At 33.7% G+C, this 16197-nt stretch overlaps 3 protein-coding genes across 4 annotated transcripts; all 3 read right to left on the bottom strand.

Moving 5' to 3' along the window:
• Positions 1 to 4423: 4423 nt before the first annotated feature.
• On the bottom strand, positions 4424 to 5616 carry LOC145063016 (uncharacterized). 2 transcript variants are annotated; one of them, XM_079010619.1, is made up of 6 exons: positions 5520 to 5616; positions 5325 to 5444; positions 5186 to 5243; positions 5005 to 5106; positions 4792 to 4918; positions 4424 to 4675 (listed from the first exon to the last, which is right to left on the bottom strand). In XM_079010619.1, exons 1-5 carry the CDS (start codon positions 5567 to 5569, stop codon positions 4805 to 4807), a joined length of 444 nt encoding a protein of 147 aa, XP_078866745.1. In that variant the 5' UTR covers positions 5570 to 5616; the 3' UTR covers positions 4424 to 4675; positions 4792 to 4804. The 2 variants fall into 2 exon arrangements, with proteins under 2 accessions (XP_078866745.1, XP_078866744.1); XM_079010618.1 differs by having other exon boundaries at positions 5325 to 5605.
• Positions 5617 to 6146: 530 nt separating this feature from the next.
• On the bottom strand, positions 6147 to 9861 carry LOC145064437 (uncharacterized). The gene is made up of 7 exons (XM_079011890.1): positions 9702 to 9861; positions 8736 to 9029; positions 8440 to 8640; positions 8116 to 8358; positions 7670 to 8023; positions 6264 to 6521; positions 6147 to 6158 (listed from the first exon to the last, which is right to left on the bottom strand). Exons 2-7 carry the CDS (start codon positions 8988 to 8990, stop codon positions 6147 to 6149), a joined length of 1323 nt encoding a protein of 440 aa, XP_078868016.1. The 5' UTR covers positions 8991 to 9029; positions 9702 to 9861.
• Positions 9862 to 13507: 3646 nt separating this feature from the next.
• On the bottom strand, positions 13508 to 15070 carry LOC145064436 (uncharacterized). Its single transcript, XM_079011889.1, has one exon. It carries the CDS (start codon positions 15068 to 15070, stop codon positions 13508 to 13510), a length of 1563 nt encoding a protein of 520 aa, XP_078868015.1.
• Between the last annotated feature and the right edge of the window lie 1127 nt (positions 15071 to 16197).

Genomic DNA, 16197 nt, shown 5'->3' with positions numbered 1-16197 from the left:
GGCCTATAGAGAGATGTGGTTAACAAAGATTAAGTTTAGGTGGCAGAAGATTGGTTGATTATTTTCCACCTGGGATATTGTGAGTTGAGGAGCCTGATCTTTCTTTCAACCACATTGTCGCTATGAAGACAAAGGAAAGGGCTCCTATTACGGAGTTGCTACAACGAAAGACTTCTCGGTAACTTTAGGTGTAAGTTGTACTAAAAAGATTAAAAAGTACTATCACTACTAAAAAACAGCCCTTTAATGGCATGCGAACCATGACACACACTGATTTATGATACATAAAACTCCCCGTGATACTCCAACCACCCCATAAATTGGTTATTCCTAAACGAGTCATGAAGGGTATAACGAACATACGCTGTCTCCACATTGGATCAAGAACAGGGTCAGAAGGATCAAAAACTGCTAATTCATACTGGGCCATAGAACCGGCCCAACCAGCGACCAAAGCTGTATGCATTATATGAACAGAAAGCAAGCGTCCGAATCATTCAATACAACGGTATGGACACGATACGAAGGCAAACCCATGGAAATACCCCTTTATGAAAGAAAAATGACACTACGTAACTTTAGTGCATTGGAAATATACTATGGCTATGTTATGGACCCCCTCTTTAGTGGATTATTTTAACGCAAGGGTTCAGCTCTCCCAAAATTTGAAGCATTTAGGAGACACATTTTTGCGTGCCCTAAAATTAATGTCACAAAAAAACATGGAGGGTACCTATCAAAAAAAGCATGTCATATAAGCATGTCATTTTGTAAGTTTTCATGAAGAATGACACACATTTCCCATCCTTTAATAATTAGTAGGGGGGGGGGGTTGAAATCCCGAAAATATTAAAAAACCTCGGCGCCTTGTTCTCTAATCATCTCCCATTCGTCATTTTGATGTCTATGATGCGTCTCCTCCTTCTTCTATACAATCATCTACCGAAGAAACCTAATGACATTTCGCGGTTGTGCATCTCTCTTTCATCTTTTTGCAGCTCTACAAAATGTTTAGGTTTATAGGGTTCATTAAATCTCGTCCTTTACACACATCATTTCTTATTCTCTCTTTCTTATTCATTAACACTCGTTCTCTCATGACTCCTCTGACTTGGCCGCCTAAAATCTTCCCTCCATTGTGCAGTTGTCTTTGTCGGAGTACATGTCGTTACTAGAGACTAGAGTGAACATTGATGTCGCCTAAGCCTCAGCAAGCCTCCAATGTACCCGATCTCTCTCTCTCTCTCTCTCTCTCTCTAACTTGGTAATAACTTATTCGCTTTATAAGTATATTATTTTTTGAATCTTTTTAGGTTTGAAATATTGATTATGATTGGAAATTGTTTTCATTTGTTACAAAATCCGATTGTTACTTTGTAATTAGTTTGACGATTTTTTTTGATGATTTAGTGTTAGCGTTCTTAATTTTCCTTTAGGTTTGTGCTTTCTAATACGAAAAAGACTATAGATAGTTTATTTTCATGGAATGTTTGCTTTTGCTTGCTAAATTTTCTGTAGGGGAGTTTGTAAATGTATGGTATTACTATGCATTTAGCAAATCGATTCTCCATTTTATTACCATCCTAAAATAGAAGATAAAACTATGTAGGTTGTTATACATGTTATTTGTATTAATAACAGTTGTGATAACTTAGAAGATGAATCCATGAAAGCTAAAATGGTGACTTTTATGTAAACCATTAAAGAAATAAGAAACCTTTTTTTTTTAATAATCTTGTTTTATTTAATTTGCAACCATTTGGATTCTTGGTAAATTAAATGAAAGTGGAAAAGAATCCTGGAGCAATGAAGGAGAAACACACGTGTGACTGTCATTGATGGAATCTCTAGTCGAATCAAACATTTATTCATTTAATATTATATCACTTGCTATTAGTTTTTGAGTATTGTTTTTTTTATAGAGAGGAGGCAACTGGCGTAACTGGATCTCTTGCAATAGGTGTAGCATACTTTGGTGTCATAGAATCGACCAAAAAATGGATTGAAGAAACACATGTGAATCTTAGAGGTCCCTGGGCTAATATGGAAAGATAAAGGACCAAAGGGACTATATAAAGGATCGGTTGGGTCTCATGTTTCAATTGTTGCGTTTGAGGTAGGTGAATTGGTCTGAATACAAGTCTTAATCTGAGATGGTGTATTGTTAGGGGAATTGATAAGATATGATGAAATAGTTTTTGTATTACATTTATTTAAACATTGGAATGATTATTATTATTTGACATACTATATATTTTTAAATGGATTATCTTTTTTTTTTTTTAATGATATGCTATTTTATATTTTGAGACAATAATTGTCATCTAATTTGGAAATTATTAAATCCATTTAAAAAAATATGTTTTTAAAACCTTTAAAATTGTCTTTCTTTATGACACAAGCTTTAATGATACGCATTGTGTGTCGTAAATGCGTGTCGTAAGGTTACGACACATAAATGCGTGCGGTCTTCCTTTATGATAGGCCCTTTATTGACACGCATTTGCGTGTCATATGTATCCTTCTATGACACGCAATTCTTGTCATTAAAGGATATTTTTCTATTAGTGTATTTATCTAAAAAATAAGGTCCAGAATTTTAACATTGTTACAGAAGATGCAAGCACAAATGAAAACTTAATAAAAATACAATAATTGCATATTAGGCTCAAATAGACTGCAACATATAAGTTTTAACACCAAAATGGGTAAAAATGTGCTAAATCAGGAAGATTTCATATATATTTGTCAATGATTTGTATTAAATCCTTAATGAACTGGAAGCCAACGTTGAATAGCTAATAATGCTTGTATGTATTTATACATTTGAGACATGCATAACTATTAGATGTCGGTTTGAAACTAAATATCATGTTGTTTTGAGACTAATCTAATGTTTTGTTACTATAGTTTCAATCTCTCGTGTAAATATGTGTTATGTTCACTGGTAGATACATGTTCATCCCATTCATGATACCATTTTTTTCTTGGTTTTTTTAAATAAATTCGTTAAATTTAAGAAAAAAAACTATAACAAATATAAATATTCAGTTATCACCATTAAATGGTAATTTCTTATGTAGCCTCTTTAAAGAGGTTCCTCGTCCTCAAACGACATCTTCAATTTCACACCTATAGTAAATTGCAGTCACAACATCAATCCTATGATGAATTTACTTTCCCTTCCAAATTTCAAGAAATCAGTCAAGATCCCAACCTTTTCTTTTTATGATAACTTTTAATTAACATTAAGAATGTGATTGCTAAAAATATAATTGTACATAATATAATAATGGATAAAGTATAATGAATTAAGAATAAATAATCTTGAAAAACAAATTGTAGGTTTCCTTCCTATATTTCTTTATTTAATACAAGTAGAGTTGCATTTGATCCATTTCTTATAAATCTCTTATTCGTACAAGTGATGCTTTCATTTAAAGGGAAAACCGAGGAAGGAGAGGGAAATCACAATTTTAGATTAATTGATTGAATTTAGTAATGAAACTTAATGAAAAGAAGATCTTTGGGGGAATTTGCATCCGGTTTTATCATCATTAAGTGTTACCACCGAAATAGGTAAAAAAGTTGGTAATTTAGTGAGATTTCATATGTGTTTGTCGATGAGATTGTTACTTGAGGAGTCTGGTGTTCCTTTCCATTTCATGGTCGCTATAGAGACAAAGCATGGACTCCTGTTGCGGAGTGGCTACAAGGAAAGACTTCACAATAACTTTAGGTGTAAGTTGTACTAAAAAGATAAACAAGTACTATTTGTGTTAAAACTATAGTCTAGAATTTTAACTTTGTTATAGAACATGCGAGCAAATATGAAAACTAAAACGAAATACAATAATTGCATATTGGGCTCAAATAGACATCAACATATAAGTGTTAACACCTAAACAGGTACAAATTTGCTATATTAGCGGGATTTTATATACTACTACAAAAAAGCTTATAGGACCCGGTTATTTCAATTAAATAACCCGGTTTTGAACTGGGTCCTAAAGCCAGCGAGACCTATGTGAAAAAACGAATAGAACCCGGTTTTAAAACCGGCTCCTATCCAACACAAAAGAAACCGGTTGTTCATAAAACCGGGACATATAAGTGGAACATAACGCCCAATCTTTGGTCAAATATGAAGATTAGGACACGGTCTAAGCATACAAAACCGGGTCATATATGGCTAAAAGAGCCCGGTTCCAATCCTCAAACCGGGTCATATAAAGATTAAATATGGACCGGTTCCATGAATATAACCGGGTCTTTTTTCAGCCTTGCAAAAACCACCTACCCACAGTACCACCAGAAAGCATGGTTATAAGGATTAAATTGTTGACAAATTTATTCAAATAACCATATAAAAAACACAAATTGATACTTGCTTTCAAAGCACACATTCAAAACAAAACAAAAATTATGAATTGATGAACAAATTATATTAATATAAACATGCTAAATAACCAATCATTATGGTCATCGATAAAAACATGCTTAAGTGTTTCTAAAAACTCCATGATTTGGTCATTTCGAAGTACATCAAACTTACATAAATAAATTCAAAAATAAAATTGTTTTCCCATGCAGAGGTATTGTCCAATAATCAAATGTTGCAGCTATCCTCCAACCTCACTTAAAAGCAAAACACAACAGCTACCCTTCATCCTCACTAAAAAAACAAAACACAACAAATAATTAGTTTTTTTGTCTATCATTTTAACAGAGTTGAATTTAGCAAACAATCATTAAACTAAAAGTAGGATGTTATAAAGATTAACAACTAACCTTATATGCACTTTTAGACAACCACATCATTCATAAAATTTTTCAGAAATTCTCTGGCCCATGTAGCAACAGTTGTAACCAACGCCTTTTCCTCAAATGCAATTTTGTCATTCCAAAGGGTACCAAACTATATGAAAATAAAATTAAAACTACTAAATAATGAAACACTTTGTTTCTTGCTTTAAAAGAAAAGATTATTTTAAAATTACTTACTCTACTCGGAAATCCATGTTGTCTGTTCAACACGAAATCAAAGATCCAATTCATTACATAATGTCCACTTAGCTCACGTTCCAATACACCAGCTTGGTTGCACTAAAATTGTGATAAAAGGTAAACATAAATCACAAACGAAACTACATCTAACTAGTGGATACGTAATAAGATAAATTACCTCAGTGAGCTTCCATACAATTGGAATTGATGTGTTCTTTTCATACCTCTCAAAAGCCCTAAAAATAAACAAGCAGCAGAGTTGTATTCAAACTTATAGAAAGAATGTTATTTTCATGTCATATTAAAAAATTTCTTACTTTTCCAAAAGTTTGAGAAGGTAGTAGTTGTCAACCGGATTTTTCATAGGCTTCATCAGAGAATCCAAAATGTATACAATATGATTTGAAGGGCAAATCACCAAGAGGACCCAATGCATACTAGTAATGTTTTGAAATTTTAGTATAAAAACACACAAAAAAATAACTATTAATATAGATAGCAACATATGATACTTTTGCAGGTATGGTGCGATAAGAAACGATTTTCCATGATGAAGTTGCATCGCATCAACGAGATAATTGACGACATCAATCGGAGTTTCCTGACAGGCTTTCCTAAGAATCTTATACGGGTTTAGGAAAGCACACTTTCCCATACGTTTTTGAAGCATTAATTGTAAAAGGCTACAAACAATATTACAAAAAATTTCCAATCAAGTCATATCTTATAAGCAACCTAAAAAGAAAATATCATGGAAACAAATAATAGTAAAATTTAAATGCACTTACATCTGCCAAGTTGTTATGATGGACAAATCAGCTGTTTGTTTTTTCAACAAACGATAATAATCTTCATATGTAACTGAAAAATCAAACGCCCCAGCTTCTAGATGTCCAGCATCGGCTACCACATGAACCACTAGGTTGGTCTTCAAAAGGTCACGAAGTGATTCTATTGGCCTTGGTTTGTTGATCTTTTGGTTAGGCATGTTTTTTTCCATAACAGCCTTTGCGGTTGATGGTCGTGCACTTGTGGTCTGAATTTGTTGTTGTGATGACGCCTTGCTTTGTTGTTCCTATTAATAACTCATTTTAATTAGCGAGAATGTCGTATATGCCATTCTTAAACATCAAAATATTTTATTTTTCGGCCTAAATATAATAATTTGATGTTTAATAGGAGCATATAGGGAATTCTCTCACTTTCAGAAAATTTATATATGGTAGATAAAAAATTAAAGGATAATGAAGATGTACCTTACTAAGAACAATTGCGATCTGCGGCCATTGAATTACAGTGCCAACTGCATCTTCTAGGGTACCAACTTCATTTGTCATCACAGGAACATGAATACCTTTATATCTTTCATCTATGTTGTCTATCATAACCTTCAAGTGATTTTCGCGTAAAGGAAGTGAGTGAATTAACCCATCATTATAAGGAAAGACCATCCCTCTGGCACATTTTTGGTTCATATCACCATAAGGTAACACCAAATCACAACAAGTAATAGTCTGCAATCATATAACATGTAGTTATTTAATGTGTCAACATGTTAGAAAATTTGATATAAAATATAATTTGACATCAAAGATCAAAGTAAAATGATATCAAGAAATTCAAAAAACATAAGCCGAACACATTAAAATAGTAAAATATTCTAAATACAAAAGTTTGGAACTATTTTAGTATATTTTCTATCACACATGGACCATAATTGTACATTTGTATAACATAGTGACCAATTCTGCATTTCTATACACTTTTGGTTCATATCACCATAAGATAACACCAAATCACAATGAGTAATAGTATGCAATCATATAGCATGTAGTGTATTTCATGTGTCAATATGTTAGAAAATACGATGTAAAACATAATTTGACAGCAAAGTTCAAAGTAATATGATATCAAGAAATTCAAAAAACATAAACCTAACACATTAAAACAATATATATGTTAAAGTTTGCATTTCTATACAATAGAGGTAAGTTTTTTGTAATTTTTTTCTGCTATATATATATATATATATATATATATATATATATATATATATATATATATGTGTGTGTGTGTGTGTGTGTGTGTGTTAAAGTTTGCATTTCTATACATTAAAGGTACGTTTTTTGTAATTTTTTCTGCAAAGTGCCTTCTTTTGTAAATTCAGGGATTCATAGTTGTTTCTTATAGGGACCGTTTCTGTAAAAAAAACTTATAGGGACCATTTCTGTAAAAAAAAAACTTACAGGGACAATTTCTGTAGAAAAATTGTAGAAAAATTACAGGGACCATTTCTATAATTTTTGTAACATAAAGACCATTCTATAATTTTTAAACAAGTTTTATTTATCTAGTTTTATTGTTTGATCAACAGATACATAACACATACATGGGAATATTTTATAGCTTTTTTAAAACACTTGGACATTATAAAAGACTATGATTGGTCATTAACTCTAACTCAAGTATGTATCTATTTTCATACTTTGTTTTGCCCGAAACAAGAAACAAGTGAATTTTATTACTATTTTCCCAACTTGTACCACATAATGATAATAAATTTATGTAATCAACTAGAATTAATGATAAAAATAAATAAACTGACTCATTGAGTTGTGGATTTTATTAATTGTTAAAGGTTGATGATATAATAAAGAATTACCTTTATCGTATCTAAAGCATCCAATGTCGACGTCGAGCAAGAACTATTGTTTTGAACAGCGAAGCATACATTATTCGGGACTTGGTTCCTACACTCTTGTTTCGCAAGCATTGCTCTTAACTCTGCCAATTGGGTTTTTGTTTCATCTAACTGCGCCTGCATCTTACTAACAACATCTTTGTCCACGACTTTCCTCTTCTTTTTGTCAAGTCCTTGCATCCCCTTTCTTAAGCCAATATCATGCCCCACCGCCCTGGTACGACCAGGGTGCTCCGGTCCTATTGCCTTAGTCAACAAATCCTCTCCGGGACCCAGCAACAGATCACCTTCGGATATTTCTTTTTGGACATCTATCTGTTAATGCAAACAACATTACAGTCATACAATTACTTGGACAAAAAAACTAAAAACAAAATCTTAAAAAACAAAATTAAGAGCAATCTTACAAGCTTTTTTACTATGGGTTCCATGTTAGGTGGTATTATTTTTGACCCTGACTCATTTTTAGATCTTCTCCCCAACACATAATCTAATGAACGCTCGCTTTTTATCTCATACAACTGTGACGGCAACTGACCCGATGCCTTCTCTTGTTCCCACTTAGCTTTGTTGCCCCGATAACCATGTGGGCCTACTCGGGCTGGATTCGTATTACACATTGAACTCATCCTTGCTTTCTCACTTATATCCTGCCGAAAAAAACAACAACCACAATTATAAAACTGGAACATAATGATTAATATTATCAAGAGACATTATATCCTACTAACCTGGAATTCCGTTGATGATATTCTTTCCTTAAACTTTTGCAATGCAGTCTTTTCCAGATATGAGTAGCTTTCAAGTGGATTTCTCTCATTCTCATTGACCAAGAAATTCTTTTTAAGCCTCTTTTTGTATGATCTCCACTTGTGGTTGCAAGTCATAAGCACATATGATTTGCGGTTTTCATCATGGATTTTCCAACGTTTCTGTTTTTGTTTTTTTTTTTAAAAAAAAAAAAAAAACTATTAGTAACATATATTAATTAAATGAAAGCACATGTAATGTGTATTAGATTAAAAACCTTGATGGTCAACCATAAGTTCTCCTTTTCATTTGCTGGCACTTTCTTCCAAGTCGGATATTCGATAGAAATTAACGTTCTCGTAACAACCCCGCAGTCATTGGCGAACTTATTTTGATTATTGCCACAATGCTGACCAAGACTGTTAAATTCAACTTCTTGTGGCTCTGTTATATCCCTTAGACGTGTGGCTGTTCTTTTTTTCCTCGGTTGTGGTTGTGGCACCGGTTGTTGTTGTGGCTGATCATTCATCATCTTTATTGTAGATGATTTGCAAATAGCTCAACCACCTACCTGAACAGATTACAAAAACAATTCACATGATATCACAATAGTTTTAGTTATTTTTGGTTGTTACCCTCATTTGAAACAATTCGACATCAAGCAAAGGCAAAATCTATGACTGCATCAAAAGGCAGCAAAATCACAAATTTACAAAAGAAAAACAAAATGGTTTGCTAATGCTAGGAACCTGTGATGACAAGATATTGTATCATTCAAGCATTTTGGGTACTCCGTACCTCATCACTTGGAAAGAAAATGAGTTACATTGTAATTTTGGATGTAACATTGGTTATGTTTAAGCCTCAAACCTTTACCTGTACATGAAGTGATCCAAGACAAGCACTATTGACCTAAAATTTGCAGCAATCCAAATTTACTTACTGATTAGGGAAACATCCAAAAATTACTTAACCCCAAACCAACAAATTAATCATCGGAATAAAATTACGATTCACCACAAAATTAAAATTGATTCAACCAAAAACCATTAGAAATACGTCTCACAGCCTAAGAGGAAAGAATTGGTAATAATAATCAAATCGACAGAGATCATATTCATGAAAGGTTAAATTTGATACAGTATCTAACAGTAAAGAAGATCAATCGAACCATCTAGTTTTTGTATTTAGACGACACTGATAACGAAACTGTTAGAGATACAAAATACTATGATATTGTTACCTCGATCGAACCGAGAACGATGGTATCTGGAATCGGAATCACGACCCTCGCGACGAGATCAGGAGTTTGAAACGCCGGTTGCTTGATGCAGTGAAGAAGAACGGGAGGTGTAGGAGTAACAACGTGATTGGGTTTTGATTTTACCAAAATTTGTGGCGGGTTATGGCGGGATATCCAAAAAATTTACCAAAGGGAGCTGATAATGCCGCTGTTACTTTTGATTCATCCACATACTTTTAAAGACAATGGACAATTATGCCCTTCTAAGCAATTCTTTTGTAATAAATAAAAAGCATAAATTAACTCGCTGCTTTCTTTCCTTCCTTTTCTTCATATACGTCTTTTGCACCACCAAATGAATCGTTATTAGGAATCTATTGTTTCATATGAGTACTCAATAAGCTTCGATAATAATCAATAAGCTTTGCTGAATCGATAGAACATTGTGTTTAACTGAATATTTGATGAGGGGCCAAAGACCTGGAATGAAGATGACGAATAGACCCTAGAAGGTGTAATAACCGGCAGTAGAAAACTCGAGGGTTGTGAAAGACTAAATCTAAAAAGTAAATGATTGATTTGTTTTCTATCGTATACATTTGATTTCATTACCTTAAATAGCTTGAAATTTTCAAGCTTAGTCCTTTATATTTGTATATAAGTTTCAATTAATACCTTTTGCTTATTGAACTTTTAATATATATCCTTATAAAAATAATGTATTGATTTAACAAAAAAATATGTATTTTTTTTTTTGAAACCGGTCCATTGAGTAAAAAACTTGGTTTGATCTAACGTCGGTACGGTACGGTATAGGGTTGGTTCGGTGGATCCAAATCTTCATTTCTAATATATAATAAATATGAAATTCAGCTTGATTAGCTGTAAACGAGTCAGGTTTCAATTTAGGACCTTTTTGTATAAAATGGACGTTGAAAATATTAAGATTTTTTTTAAACATCATTAAAAGTAGGTTGTGTAATCGAGTCATGTTCGGGTTGGCATGTCAAAATATACCAACCCGGTCAAACCCAGTTAACTATACATAGGTCACGGATTGGAAGGTCACGGGTTGACGAGTTTGGAATAAAGGTTTGAGATGACGGTGAGGTGGTAAAATTCGTTGGTTGTTGCAACGGAGAAGAAGAGCAGGGTAAGGAGTGACAACGTGGTATGGGGTCTGATTCTACCTCAAATTTAGTGGTGGTATATTGAATTTTGATATGGGTTAACTCAAAAAGTTTCAGGCAAAACCACTTTAATTTTTATATATTTCTGGCATAAAATTATGTTTTTGTTTTAGGGGTGACTGATAACCGGTTACCAATTTAGAGCCCATGCTTTTTTTTTTTTCTAGTTATTGTGTATTATTTTTTTTTTCTAACTCTAAATATTAGTATAATATGAATTCAAAAGGAAACTCTAACATAAAGATAGAATATTTATTTATACAAGAAGAAAAATATATTGACAACATATTTAATTTCAATCTTATAAAGATTTTCTCAAAGATTCGTTATTAATAAGAACTTTTAACTATACTATAATTTTATAACATACGACATGTTGAAGTTAATTAACGAATCTTGCAAGACTTAGGATACCCATCATTATAAGGAAAGATCCCTCAGACACATTTTTTGTTCATATCACCATAAGGTAACACCAAATCACAATAAGTAATAGTCTGCAATCATATAACATGTAGTGTATTTCATGTGTCAACATGTTAGAAAATTTGATATAACATTATATCCTACATTATGATTAATATTAACATGAGACATTATATCCTATAAACCTGGAATTCGTTTGATGATATCCTTTCCTTAAATTTTAATAGTGACATGCGAAACAACCCTAGATAAGATCCTGTAAATTAAAATTATGAATAAGTATCCTAGTACCATCTTCATTACCACCACTGCTACCACTGCCACCAGTCGCCACTACCACTGCCACCGGTCGCCACTACCACCAGCAACACCATCATCACTGTCATCACCGCCACCATCACCACTACCACCACCGTCACTATCACCATCACTGCCACCCAACATTGTTGCCGCTACCACCGCCACCGTCCCCCACCACCACTGCCACGACTGCCAGATTTCTATTGTTTTTATAATTTATATAGTGTATCTTTACATATAAGTTATAAAACAATGTAAATTTTAGCAAAATAGACCAAAAAAATGTAATTTTGTCATTTTACATGAATTCCAGTTGTATTTCCTACAAACCAAACAAAATTTGGAATTAAGTCAAATTCCATGTCATGCCAACCAAACAACATATGGAATTGGATTCAAATTCCTGACATATTCCTTTTCCAATTCGAGTTCAAATTCCATTAGCGACATTTTATGAACCAAACAGCGCCTAAGTTTTCTTTTCCTAAACAACACCATATGATTAAAAGTAGACCTGACAATCGTGTCGTGATCGAGTTGATGGGTTGCGAGTTAGCGAGTCAAAATATACCAACCCGAACACGACCCATTTAAATATAAAGGTCATGGGTTGGCGGGTTTAGAATATAAACTCATATATGACATGTCAACCCACATATTTATATAAGTTCACGGGTTGGCGAGTTCCTGTGTCAGATTTGGGTTCATAAGTTAGTGGGTCAGATTTGGGTTCATAGGTTTGTGGGCCATATTTGGGTTCGTGGGTCAGATTTCATAAATAAAATTGATAATTAAACATGAATAAGTTCTTGATGCAAACATATCCGAATTTTAGAAACGTAAGTCTTAAACATCCAAATGAAAATAAAAAACATTCATGGAAACATGTTCAAACTAAAACATTAATACAAACATAAATAATTAAAATTCAAACGACATTAAAACATATTATATAATGACACGTCTCATCGCCAATCATATCTTTGTCTGAGACCTCACTCAAATCCTCTTCATTTTTTCCCCAGGTGTGGGTTATGATATCCATATTCCTTCATTGTGATCTGACCGTAAGTAAGTGGTGTCATCAACATCATCATTTGAAGATGGAATGCCGATAGAAAATGGGGGTAGTTCATCAAACTGGTCGTACTCTTCCTCGTCCACAACATCATCAACACCAAGTATATGTCGTTTGCTATGCATAACGATGTGCTTTCCCGATTCCTTTGGGTCCTCAACATAGAATACCTGGGTAGCCTGTTTAGCTAGGATGAATGGTTCAGATACATATCCGTTTGTGGAAAGGTCAACAACTGTAAAACCATCATTATCAACTTTAACACCTCGTTGGTTGTCAACCCATTTGCATTTTAACATAGGTATAATGATGGAATCATATTTCAATTCCCATATTTCCTGAATGACGCCATAGTATGATTCTTTGGCGATCCTCACCCTTGTATCATGACTATCTCCATATACTTCAGTTGAGGCTATTACTGTTACACCACTATTTTGAAGTGTACTTTTTCCATCTTGTTGATTAGTGTAAAATGTATAACCATTAATGTCGTATCCTTGGTACGTTGCCACAAGATCTTCAGGACCATTCCCTAGATGTACTACAGCTTGATCGACACTATCGATGCCATAACTTGCTCTCACTTTGTCTTTTAACCATTGTGAGAACGTTTTGTTATGTTCCTTAACCAACCATCTATTGCCCCTACCACGATTTGACAATTCCAGTGTTCTTTTGTGCTCATTTATATATGGAGCAATGATTGTCATATGTTGTAGGACTGTAAAATGTGCAAGTTGTAAGTCTTCTCGATTTGGAATGATCTTTTTCAATCCAATTGTCCCACTCCCTACAAGTCTACCCTCATGTCAAGATTTTGGAATGCCAATACTATTGACACCTTGTAGATAGTCAGTACAATATTCAACTACCTCTTCTGTTGCGTATCCTTCAACAATACTACCCTCTGGTCGATGTCTATTCCTTACATACCCTTTTAAGACGCCCATATATCTCTCAAATGGATACATGTATCGTAAGAATACCGGCCCACAATACTTTATCTCTCTAACGATATGAGATGTCAGATGAACCATGACATCAAAAAATGAAGGTGGGAAATACATCTCGAGTTGGCATAACGTCAAGATAATATCACTTTCCCATGAATCTAACACCTCGGGATCAATAACTTTAGAATGAATCATGTTGAAAAACAAGCATAGCTTTGTGATTGTGTGTCGGATGCGGTCTGGTAGTATTCCACGAATTGCAATGGGAATCATATGTGCCATTAAAACATGGCAATCATGGGACTTCATACCAAATAGTTTTAGTTCTTTCATTGACACTAACTTCTTAATGTTAGCCGAATAGCCCGATGGAACCTTTACACCATGTAAGCATTTACAAAATTTTGTTTTCTCATCCTTTGACATGGTATAACAAGCTACTGGCAGATACGTACGCTTTCCAGGATTCCTAATAGGAGCAAGCTCGGGGCGAATTCCCATTTCAATCATGTCTTCTCGAACATTAATCCCGTCTTTTGACTTTCCCTTGATGTTCAACAATAAGGCTATCAAGCTTTCACAAACATTTTTTTCAATATGCATAATGTCAAGACAATGGCGAACCTGCAAGTGTTTCCAGTATGGTAACTCCCAAAATATAGATCTTTTCTTCCAAATAATTTTGGGAGGAGTTATACCAGTACGTTTACGTTTTCCTTTGCCATTACCTTTGAATTTTCCGAATGTAACGTTTAGATTTTCAACACGAGAAAATACAGTTTCTCCTCGTAATGGTTTCCTTGCTGTCCTCTCCTCGGTTTTACCATTGAACACCTTTTTTTTCTTGCGATATGGGTGATTTTTTGGAAGATATCTTCGATGATCCATATATACATTTTTCTTGCAATTTGTCAACCAGAACGACTGTGTGTCATCTTCACAAATTGGACATGCATTTGCTCCTTTTGTGCTATATCCAGACAAATTCCCATATGCTGGAAAATCATTTATCGTGCAATAAATCATGGCCCGAAGTTGGAAATTTTCCCCACTATATGCATCATACACTTCGACACCCGGACTCCACAATTTTTTCATGTCCTCAATTAATGGAGCTATATAAACATCGATATCATTTCCCGGTTGTTTTGGACCTTGAATTAGTAACGACATCATGATGTATCTTCTTTTCATGCATAACCAAGGCGGAAGATTGTAGATGCAAAGAAGAACCGGCCATGTACTATGGCGACTGCTTAAGCTTCCAAATGGATTAATGCCGTCAGAACTAAGTCCAAACCTAATATTTCTAATATCCTGACCAAACTCTTCAAAATTAGAATTGATATTTCTCCATTGAGGAGAATCTGCAACATGCCTTATTTTGTTGTCTATTGTACGCTCAGCATGCCATCGCATTAACTTTGCATCTTTACCGTTTGCAAATAAACCGTTTTAATCTTGGAATGATAGGCAAATACCATAAGACTTTAGCAGGCGGTCCACTCGCTCTCATATTATTGTTTTCTTCTGTAGGAATTTTCCTTTTGTATCGTGATGTACCACATGTAATACAACTATGTAGATCTGCATATTCGTTTCGATACAACATACAATCATTTGGGCAAGCATGTATTCTTTCAATTTCCATTCCCATTGGACACATCAATTTTTTGCTTGGTAAGTGGACATAGGTAACTCGTTATCATCCGGAAGCATCTCATGCAAAATCTTTAGAAGACTTGTGAAGCTTGTATCACTCCAACCATTGTTTGCTTTTAAGTTAATCAATTTCAACACAGCGGATAGTTTGGTAAACTTTGTACACCCAGTGTATAACGGTTTTTCTGATTCATCAAATAATTGTTGAAATTTTTCATAATCATCTTCAGCAACACTGTCTTCACAATCATGTAACATTCCAGATAAGTTATCATAGTTGTTATCGTTTGTATCATCAATATCATCGTTATACTCAGAAGGGGCTACATTATGATCAACCAATATCTCACCATGTCGTGACCAACACGTATAATCTCTCATAAACCCACGAATTATCAAATGCTCTTCTATTTTGGCAGAATCAGTGTACATACAACAATTCTGACAATCTACACAAGGACACCATATGTAGTTTTCTCCTTTATTCACCCGATTCTCCTCTGCAACTTTAAGAAAACCACTCAAACACGCCAAATATTCATCGCATGAACGTTTAATTCCATACATCCAGTAACTACGATCCATCTGTCATTACACGTAGTATATATTAGTAGCATGCATGTAGGACAACCAATGGATCCAAAGGCATATGTAACATACCTAATACAATATTCCTATTAAAAAATAGTATCGAGTGCTTGTCAGTAATAAAAATATATTATTTCCTAAGTTAGATTAATATTCTTGTAATGTTAAAACGAACAATAAATCAAGTAATATAACAAATTAGGTAGTAAAATAAATTATTATTATCATTATTATTGGATTAAATATGATGATAAAAAAACACGATTAATCAATTAACATAAATAAGATAATTAAAC

Source organism: Lactuca serriola, chromosome 7, assembly GCF_051521515.1.
Source record: "Lactuca serriola cultivar US96UC23 chromosome 7, Lser_US96UC23_V15, whole genome shotgun sequence".
Lineage (NCBI taxonomy): Eukaryota > Viridiplantae > Streptophyta > Magnoliopsida > Asterales > Asteraceae > Lactuca > Lactuca serriola.
The sequence above is the reverse complement of the archived record's forward strand: the minus strand, read 5'-3'. Positions and strand labels throughout refer to the sequence as shown.